The 10,579-nt window shown below is 50.2% G+C and overlaps 1 protein-coding gene, 1 non-coding gene and 2 pseudogenes across 2 annotated transcripts; 3 read left to right on the forward strand and 1 right to left on the reverse strand.

Annotated features, from left to right (window-relative positions):
- Nucleotides 1-1,754: 1,754 nt before the first annotated feature.
- Nucleotides 1,755-3,249, reverse strand: LOC147967800 (uncharacterized; annotated as a pseudogene).
- Nucleotides 3,250-5,918: 2,669 nt separating this feature from the next.
- LOC125507707 (small ribosomal subunit protein uS10-like) lies at nt 5,919-7,554 on the forward strand. The gene is made up of 3 exons (XM_048672196.2): nt 5,919-6,141; nt 6,274-6,387; nt 7,186-7,554. Exons 1-3 carry the CDS (start codon nt 6,015-6,017, stop codon nt 7,326-7,328), a joined length of 384 nt encoding a protein of 127 aa, XP_048528153.2. The 5' UTR covers nt 5,919-6,014; the 3' UTR covers nt 7,329-7,554.
- Nucleotides 6,726-6,808, forward strand: LOC125511715 (small nucleolar RNA SNORD36). Its single transcript, XR_007285073.1, has one exon. It is a non-coding gene; the product is annotated as a small nucleolar RNA SNORD36 (small nucleolar RNA).
- Nucleotides 7,045-7,117, forward strand: LOC125511718 (small nucleolar RNA SNORD36; annotated as a pseudogene).
- Nucleotides 7,555-10,579: the final 3,025 nt, after the last annotated feature.

Raw genomic sequence — 10,579 nt, forward strand, 5'->3', positions numbered from 1 at the left:
GCGAGCTCCCATGTGCGGTTTTGCTCGATCGCATCCATCTCCAACTGCATCGCGGCGCGCCATGCCGCATCTCTCTCGGCCTCTACAAAGGACCGTGGTTCGCCGTCCTCACACGCGAGTTGTAGCTGCGCCTCCAGGTCACGTGGCATCAGTCCCGGCACCGGCTGGTCGCCGAGTAGATCATCCATTGTGCGATACCGCAGCTGTTCGCCTCCATACCACGCGTCGACACGCTCCTCGTCATGAGTGAGCGGGGAAGCGAACTTCATCGGGTTGTGCTCTCCGTGAGCTGGTGCTGATGAAGACGAACCCGGAGTCGTGACTGCCGGGGCTGGAGTATGTGGCGTCGCCAGTTGTGGTGCCGTCGGCGTAGCACGCATCGGAGTCGATGCAGTTTTGGGGGCCGGGGTAGACGTGCCCGGCGAAGAGGAGCTGCTTGCTCCCCCGGCTTCCTTGAAGTGGGCGTACTCAACAATGAAGTCGTCATACGTCAGCGTCGAGCCGTCGTCCACCGCCTTGTCCCATTGCCACCCTCGCCCTTCGTTGAACACGACGTCTCGCGTCGTGCGCACATGCTGTGTCTTTGGGTCGAGGATGCGGTAGGCCTTTGAGCCCTCCGCGTAGCCGATGAAGACTCTCGGAGTGCTCCTGTCGTCGAGCTTGCCAATGTGGCCGAGCTCCTTAGCGAACGCAAGACAGCAAGACCCGCAAATGGGAGACCGCCGGCTTCCGCCCATGCCAGGCCTCGTACGGTGTCCTGCCATCGAGTGCCTTAGTAGGCGAGCGGTTGAGGATGTAGGCGGCCGTCAGCACCGCCTCTCCCCAGAAAACAACCGGCATCCCTCTCTGCTTGAGGAGAGCCCGAGCCATCCCCACAACCGTCTGGTTGCGCCGCTCGACGACTCCGTTTTGCTGTGGGCTATACGGCGTGGAGTAGTGGCGCTGGATGCCCTCATCGGTGCAGTACGACGCGAATTCAGCCGCCGTGAATTCGCCGCCGTTGTTAGTGCGCAACACGCGCAATTTGCGGCAGCTCTCCGCCTCCACACCAACCTGCGCGCGCCTGATGGAGTTCGCCGCTTCTCCCTTGCTGCCGAGGATCATCACCCACATGTAGCGAGAGAGATCATCGACGAGCAGCAGGAAGTAGCGTCGACCTCCTGGTGTGGCTGGCGTCACCGGGCCACACAAGCCTCCGTGCACGAGCTCCAGCTTCTCCTTGGCCCGAAAACTCACCTGTTGGGGAAAGGGGAGTCGTCTCTACTTCGTCAGTACGCAGATGTCGCAGAACTGCTCCACATGGTCGAGGCATGGCAGGCCTCGTACCATCTCCTTGGCACTTAGACGCTTCAGGGCCTCAAAATGAAGGTGCCCAAAGCGCTCATGCCATTGCCACGCCTCGTCGTCCCGACGGACAGCAAGACAGACCGGTTGTGCCACCTGCACATCAAGGACATAAAGTCGGTTTTCACCTCTGGGTACCTTGGCGAGAAGGCGACCCTGGCGATCCCAGATGCGTAGGACCCCATGCTCAATCAGCATGCGTGAGCCATTCTCATCCAGCTTTCCCAAGCTGATGATGGAGTTCCTTAGAGCGGGGATGTAGTAGACACCGGTGAGCAGCCGGTGCTCTCCCATCTTGGTGGTGAAGATGACGGAGTCGACGCCCTTAATTTCCACAGCGGAGGCATCCCCAAACTTGACGGAGCCTCACGCATCGGAGTCGAGCTCGGCGAAGAATACCCTTTGACCGGTCATGTGGTGGGTGGCGCCGGTGTCGAGGCACCACCCCGTAGTCTTGTCTTTCCCGGAGCCATCACCGAGAAGAGCGTGTGCTTTTGGCTCGTCGAGGTGGATGAGAGCTTTTGCGACTGGTGTCGCTGAAGATAGCTCAACACTTGCATGCGCCATGAACAGAGCCGTCTCCTCCTCCTTCGCCTGTGCGACGTGAGCCTGGCCTTGTCGTGGTTGCCGACACTCATTGGCCCAATGGCCAAACCGGCCACAGTTGTGGCAACTGTTGTCTTGTGTCGGCTTGGGCTTGCCAGCGGCGCCGTCGTTGGCGCCTCCGCGGGCGTCACCTTCGGCACGTCCTTGTGCCCTTCCCGGGGGATCTCTTTGCGTCTTACGCTGCTTGCCACGTTTGCGGCCGCCCGTCGTGGAAGAAGGCTCCCCCTTCTTCCTGTCACCAAGGCTGGCATCCCACGGCTCCCGAGTTAGGAGCAGCTTTCCGCCGGTGGTGATGGGCCCCGAGGAAGGCTGTGGCTCATCGGTGTCGACGACCTTGAGGCGACCTATCGCCTCCTCGATTGTCATCGTGGAGAGGTCCAGCAAAGACTCGATCGACCGAGCCATCTGCTTGTACTTCTCGGGGATGCACCGAAAAAGCTTCTCGATAGCTCTCTCCTCGGTGTAGGTGGCATCACAAAACTTCACCAACTTCTGCAGCAGAGTGTTGAGATGGAGAGCAAAGTCATCAATGTCCTCACCTGGCTTGAAACCCAGGCTCTCCCACTCCTTACGAAGTGCCTGCAGAGTGGACTTGCGAGCACGGTCGCTGCCGATGCGTGCCGCGGCGATGGCGTCCCAAGCTTCCTTGGCAGTCCACTTGCTGGAAAGCGAGAACTGCATCTCGGGCAGGACTGCGGCGATGAGGGCGTCCAGCGCCCGTCGTTCCTCTTGGTGGTTGACGTTGCTGTCCTGGACTGCCTCCCGCATGCGCCGCACCTAGAGCCTGATCTTCATGATCCTGGCCCACTCGACGTAGTTGGTTTTAGTGAGGATAGGCCACCCAGCATTGGGACCAACATCCCTGACCACAGTCCGGACCTCGTAGAGGCCGCGGTCCTGGTCGTTGCAGCCGCCGTCGCGGTGCGCACCTCCACCTGGAGTGTGGGCGTGCTCGGCCGCTCACTCCGCCGTCCGCTCTTGCGCCACTTTGGCGTGGTCTGCGTTAGCGCCATCGTCCGCAGGCGCGGAGCTGTTGGAGCTGCCGGAGCCGCCGCGGAGTGCCTTGGCATCCGTCGCAGCCTCACGTGTTGCGTCTGCTGCTGCTTCTACCTCTGCCCTGGCTGCTTCTACCTCCGCTCTGGCCACTGCCAGCTCCGCTGCAGCCAGCCTCGACACCCTTGCTGCCGCAACAGCTGTTGCTACAGATGCTCGCTCACGCTCCTCTGCCACGGCGTGCTCGGCCTCCTGCCGGCGCCGTATGCTCGAGGTAGCCGTGTGCTGAGAGCGACCTGCAGACATGGCTCGCTGCAGGTGGGCTGTTGCGTGAAGAGGAGGCTGTTGAAGACGAACTGCTGCTCGACAGTCCGGAGGGAGGAAGGTAACCAGAGGCAGACGGAGCAGCTGTTGCTACCGACTTAGGCTGCTCACAGGAAATGCTCAGGGTACAAGATAACCTGACTCTAATACCACTTGTTAGACCTTTGAATCTGAGCATTGATAGTTGTGGATGACACTAGGAGAGTTGGGACAATTTTCGTTGGTTTATTTCTCACACAATGCCATGCCAACCTGAGGGGTTGGGGATACATACTTATAGGCTGCTAGCCAGCCAAGCATATGCTGAGATGCTGCTAAGATGTCAGTCTAAGATGCCAGTCTAAGATGCTATCCTAACTGCCAGTCCTTGATGGCCAGGAACTCTATCCTAACTACTACAAGGACCATGTGCTGCAGCCCCACAACGACCCTAGTACACAGACTTATCCATCATTCTCCCCCTAAGTCTTGTACGTCGTCTTGTAGGAGAGTTGAATCATCCTGATCCTGGAGCAAAGCTCGAGGAACTTGACCCTCCCAAAAGGCTTGGTGAGCAGGTCTGCGAGCTGGTCCGTGGTGTTGATGTAGCTCGCCTCGATGCTCCCAGGAGCAGCAACACCGCCACCATGCCTCCGTTGCCTTCGACAGGAGCACACTTCAGTCCAACGTCGTGCCCACCCCGCAATGGCCGCCGTCCCAGCACTAGTTCCTGATGCAGAGGTTCTCTGCTGCTCCAGGTGAACCTTCGTCCATCTTTCCCTTCTTTCTTGGAGGCGGCGGTGCTACTGCTGCTGCTCCTGCAGTAGTCAATGCGCTTGAGTAGTTACATGAGTACATCAATCATGGTGCAGCCCCATTAACTGCAAAAAGTGAGTTATTTAACAATTTTCTACACCACACAAGACATGCATCGTTCGTATCTGCATTCTTTCAAAAGCTTCGTTTTTCTAACCGCACAGTCATCACCTGCTAATATGTTCTTTTGCCCTGATTTCATTCAGATTCGTTGTTCTAACTGCACAGTCATCATCTGCTAATATTTTCTTTTTTGCCCTAATTCCATTCAGATTCAGTGTTGTACCAACTACTAGGTCATGATCCATTCAGCACAAGCAAAACCCAGAACGAGAGAAGGTCCACGGTGTCGAAGGTGTCGGCACCATGAAGACGCGTGGACAACAAATGCTTATTAGCTGGACTTTTGAGTCTTTTTCCGCGCGGTTTTCATTTTGTCGTTGTCATCCTCTGACCTACTCCCTCCATCCCGTAATATAAGAGCATTTTCTTACACTAGTATGTTGTTGTGATCGGAAACTAGATGTCTTTGAGCTGCACTCTATTGCTAAGGCTTCCCCTTGCTGCTAAATTTCTCGGTACGAAAACGATGATTTTTTCTATTATGGCGTGGAATCCAGTTTTATGCTTTTTTTTTCCGACAAATGGTGGATTTTATTACTCAAAATAAAGTATCAAGATAATACAAACATAGTGAGGACACATCCGACCTCTGCATAGTTAGGATGCACCCAACCAACACTAACGCACACACACAAAAAAACACCGGCAAATAGTAAAGCCATACAAAGACCAAAGCTATGCCTAAGCGAGAGAGAAAAAAAAAACCCATCCCGAAGCGTTCTAAATCGCGATCGACAACCTACAACAATGACCATATCCGCATAAATCATCTCATGACACCACAAGGACATCGGCATTCTTCAACAGCAACGCCTTCAAGAAAGGAGAGTTTTGCGCTTGCATGGAATGGATAATGGTGGCATAAGAATTCAAACATGAGTGATTTCTCTCACCCGATATCAGTAGTATGATGATTGTCAGTCTCATCACAACGAGGCTTGTATTGCCTTCATTGGCTGGACTCGCTCAAAAAGTTCTTGGTGCAGTCGTCTAGAAGACATTTTTTTTGTGAAGTTGCTAAAAGAAAATCAAATCTTATTACAGTTGTTAAAAAGTCAAGGAAAAATAAATAAAACCAGCACATACTACTACTTCTTGTGAACCTCGAAATGCAGGTCGTTATGTGAAAGTCCTTTTTTGCTCCCGAGCTCAAATGAACTCCGGATAAACAGTAAAAAGGCAAATTCAAAAAATCCTGAACTTTTTAAATGATTTTTTTGGTAAATGTTTTGTACGCTTGATAAATTTCATCACAAGATGGCATTCTTGGAAGTCATGGCAAAAAAAATAGTACTCCAAAATGATTTAAAAAATAGCAACTTTGGAGCATTGATCTTTTTCTTGCCGCAATTTCACGAATGTCCTTTGATGATGAATTTTTACAAGCACACAAACCATTTACCAAACTTTACCAAAACCCCCGAAAGTTTTTGATTCGTTTTACAATTTTTGGATCTTATGTTCATCATGGAGCATTTGAGCTCGGCGACAGATACTCCACGTCCGTCCGTCGTAATCGATTGTTTTTTGTCAAAGAAAGGAAGCATTCATTCAAAGATGAATGATGTGCCCTTCAGAAAAAAAGAGATGAATGATGCAGTAATCCACCGTAAACGAATCCAATTTCCTATCGAACGACGCTCCCTCCCAACGGACGGCCGGATCGGCCGGGCCAGCCGATCCGACGGCCGCGCGGCCCTCCTGCGCAGCCTCCAGCCTATACAGAAACCCTCATCCCCCACCCCCAGCGCCGCCGCTCTCCACTCCCCTCCTCGCGCCCCAAGAAGCACCAGCTCTCCTCCTCCCCACACTCGCCGCCGCCCGCAGCCATGGCGACCGAGCTGGCGTACGCGCCGCCGATGAAGTCCGGCAAGGCCGGCTTCGAGGGCCCGCAGGAGGCGCAGCACCGCATCCGCATCACCCTCTCCTCCAAGAGCGTCAAGAACCTCGAGAAGGGTAGGGTGTTTCCTCCTTGCTTCCTTCCTTCCGATGATGATGATGGGTGGATCCCCTTCTTCCTCCTCTTCTGGTCTCGTTGATCGTGTTGATCTGACTGATGCGTGCGTGTTCTGTGTGTGCCGGCGACAGTGTGCTCCGATCTGGTGGGGGGCGCCAAGGACAAGCTGCTCCGGGTCAAGGGCCCCGTCAGGATGCCCACCAAGGTGCTCAACATCACCACCAGGAAGTCGCCGTGCGGAGAAGGTGACACACCCGCCCCCCTCGTCGACTCCCCTTTTCCCTTCGTTTCTGTGTCCTGTATGAATGCTCTTGGTTATGCAACGACCGGCGTCGGTAAAACGAACGTTTCTCTATAGAATCAGGCTGCTTACGGTTTACTAGATGATAGGGCAGTAAATTGGCTGTATGGGCAGTTCTTTGTTGTTAGCTGTTAGCCAAGAGATCAACTGTCTCGGTTGAAGTTCATAGCCCATAGGGTTTTAGTAGTGAACTAGTGATCGATCCTACTGTCGTGGCGACTATGTTAGCAGTGATCCCCTGTTTGCTGTTAATTCTGGTTGGACTCTGTTTTATGATGGAGTGCTCAGATGATGCTAAAACAGCAACTTGTTCCCGAGATTCTCTTTGAGGATTACAAAATCGAGCTTTTTACAGCTGATGGGTAGCCCCTTCAATGCTATGTTTTCTTCCAAACACATGTCCTCTCTACTTGGTAATGCAAGCGGTGTGTTTCAAGTGCAGTCCTCTGGATATTTATGGTTGCCACATTTTTACTTGGTAATGTACTTGCACATTTTTATTAAACAGCACCATATGGTTGCCACTTGTGCTACAAATAGGATTAGTCATTGAACTTACGGTTTTACTAAGAATGAAGCAGTTGCACTTGGCAGATAGGCTGAGCAAATGATGATTCCACATGATGTTTCTGATACATTTGATGTTTCAAAATCGAGCTTTTTAATACCGCTTCATTCCTATTTGTGTGTACTTTATTTTGGCTATACTTGTACTGATAATGCCATGTCCTTTGGTGTGTAGGTACCAACACCTGGGATCGGTTTGAGATGCGGGTACACAAGCGGGTGATCGACCTCGTCAGCTCCCCGGACGTTGTCAAGCAGATCACCTCGATCACCATCGAGCCCGGCGTTGAGGTCGAGGTGACCATCAGCGACCAGTAGAGAGCTATGCCTTCTTTTTTTACAAGTGGAGAGACACCAGCGAACCAAGACATAATTTTGAACGTTTGGTAGTATGTGAACTGGGTTTTGTATGGCTTATTAGGTTCTTCGCCTTGTGATTCTGAGTACCTCTTGTCGTCTGAGATATCATCTTGAATTTTCGTCGCCCTTTGGTGTGTTGCGCTGGATTGGATATTTATACATGGCTTGGTATTCATGTGTTTGAGATTTGGTGTCATCAGTTGTCAAAATTTCCATTGGTTGATCCACCGTGAGGACATTGCTTCAGCTAATATCAGGTGCAGTATTTATAAGAAATCATTATATCCTGCAAAGAAAAACAAACAAAAGCCATCTGAGGGACTTGAGTAGCTAATGCCTTCAAAATTTCAAACCTATTTATGATGATCCACTCTACGGACCTAAGAGCATCTGCAATGTGGGTTACATTGCTTTATAGTGAATCACCATCTTCTCTTTCATTTTAAGCCTTTTGTTACAATTGGATGCATCACCATCTTCATCTTGGTTTGCAAAGCTGCACTGTTTGACAGCAATAATCAGCTACACAAGTAACTGTTCCAACAGTGAGTAACCTTCAGACGGGCTTGACTTTCATCTCGTTTCACTCTCTGTGGATCAAGCCGTCGATTCCATCGCATTGGAAAGAAATACTTATCTGCATACTGTACATCGCAAACAGATAACAGAATAAATCTCAACTTATAGACAATCAGATGTATTTTTTCCTTGCTCAGAGCAGCATAAGCGGGTAACTTTTCAGTGTGAATCTAACCAGTAAGTCGGAGTAGATCGTGAATTCCTTTTTTTTTTTGCGGGAAATTACTTGTATTACTCACGTAGCCGAGCTACTAGCAGAATTACACAGTTTGACGACCTCATCAGGTCCAGATCCGAGCCATACCATGGTACGACCTGTAGTTCTACCAAAAGATGCCAACAAATGGCTTACAGTGTTTTGACTACGATAAATGTGAGTAATACAAGAATTTCGTTGATCCATGAGTATTTTGATTTCATGAACCATGAAACTGTTCGCAGATCTATCCATTTCTCCCTTCTTCAACAGATTGATAGCCTCCAAGCAATCAGACTCAATGTCTATAGGTAGCTCGCTCCATTGTAAAGCAAGTGACAGACCCTCTCTGATGGCTGCAAGTTCAGACTCTAAAGCATTGAGGCAATGATACAGATGACGACAAGCACTGAGGACTATATTACCGTTGTGATCACGCAAGATCAATGCCACTGCCAGCAGTACCGTCCGCTGAAACAAAGGAGTCATCTGTATTGAGTTTCAATCGTCCTTCTTCAGGTCTCAGCCACACACTTGTGGAATTACCAGTTCAGACGTAGCCGCAGGTGCAACAGAAAAAGAACAATCTAGCATAGCAGATTTCCCCTTCAAGGGGTCTTTCTCTGGCTCTTTGGCGATTGTCAAAATGGACTGAACATAGCTTCTAAGAAAGCGTACAGAAACCTGAACTGGCGGTGCTGGTTTATCATGTACTACCTCATTCCGAACGTACCAAATTCTCCATAAGAGCATAACCAGGTGCAGGCGCTGCTCATCAGGCAATTTGCACAGGGCATGGAGAAGCCATTCCGGGCCTGTGTTCATCATGTCTTTAAGATCGGGGATAGGCCAAATATCAGCCATTGCAAGCCAAAGATTCCTGGCATTGGGACATCGACACAAAGCATGAAACGTGTCTTCTTTTTCAGTGCCACAAACTGGACATAAATCCACAACCTCCAGCTTCCTAGCATGCTTCAGATCCCAAGTCGGAAGTGAGTTGTTTGCAGCACGCCAAGCAAAAATGCGGGTCTTTGGTGGAGCATTACAAGACCAAATAGCTGACCAAGCTCTTCGTTCTCCATCAGGAGAGTTACTGGAAGAAGATTGATTCGGCTGGTTCATTTCTTCAAAGGCAATCCTATATGCGCTACGAACCGAGAAGATGCCCATCTTCTCTCCAGCCCAAGCAATAAAATCGTCCTCGTTGCGCACGGAATTCTTGATCTTCAAGATTACATCAGCATCAAGCGAAAACCATTGACGGACTGCAGCAACGTCCCAGTTGCCATTGATATCCAAGAGTTCGGACACCCACTTCAACCTGCAACGCCCCTTGGCAGAGATTATTTGGAAGGAGGGTTTTCGAGGGATCCATCTATCTCTCCATATTCGCACTTGGGTGCCATTTCCAATCCTCCATATTAGCCCTTTTTTCAAAAGCTCAAGACCATGAGCTACTCCTTGCCATGATGATGACGGGTTACCAGCAAAAACAGTGTCCTCAAGCCTACCATTAGGGTAGTATTTGGCACGTAGGACACGTGCACAAAGACTGTCCGGGATTGTCAGGAGACGCCAAGCTTGCCGCGCAAGTAAGGCTTGGTTAAACAACCTAAAATCCCGAAAACCAATACCACCCATACACTTCGGTTTAGTAATCTCCTCCCAAGATTTCCAATGGGTTTTCCTTTTCCCTTTTTCTGAGCCCCACCAATAGTTGCGGATCATCTGATTTAGTTCATCGCAAAGTCCTAGAGGCAATTTAAAGATACTCATGATATAAGTTGGAATGGACTGAGCAATGGACTTTATAAGAACTTCTTTACCACCTTGTGAGGGGCATCCCCAAAGCAACATTCTCTTTGTCAGCTTAACTTGTAGATTTTGGAATTTACCTTTTGTCATGCGACCATCAGGAGTCGGTAAACCAAGGTAACTCTCTTCAAAATTTATGGTATCAGCTTGGAGCATGGCTCTGACTTCATGCTGCTGAATAATGGGACAATATTCCCCAAAAAGGATGGAGCATTTTGCAGGGTTGAGTAATTGTCCAGTAGCAGCAGTATAAGCATTCAAAATACTCTTAACATGCATTGCCTGCGATTGTTTTGCTTCAAAGAATAGGAGTGTATTATCAGCAAACAATAAATGAGAGATTCCCGGGGCGCTACGACATATCTTCACAGGAGAAACATTCCCTAGTCTGGTTGCACTGTCAAAAAGAGCAGACAGACCGTCTGCAACAAACAGGAATAGGTACGGGGATAGAGGATCACCTTGCCGTAGCCCACGCGACGGTGCAAATGAATCCAAGATTATTCCATTTAATTTTACAGAATATCTCACAGTGGTGACACATGTCATTATCCAGTCAACCCATTTGTGAGTGAAACCAATCTTTTCCATCGTTTGCCTAAGGTAATTCCAATCA

The sequence above is a fragment of the Triticum urartu genome, chromosome 5A (genome assembly GCF_056163025.1).
Source record: "Triticum urartu cultivar PI428250 chromosome 5A, HENAU_Tu73, whole genome shotgun sequence".
NCBI classification, from domain to species: domain Eukaryota; kingdom Viridiplantae; phylum Streptophyta; class Magnoliopsida; order Poales; family Poaceae; genus Triticum; species Triticum urartu.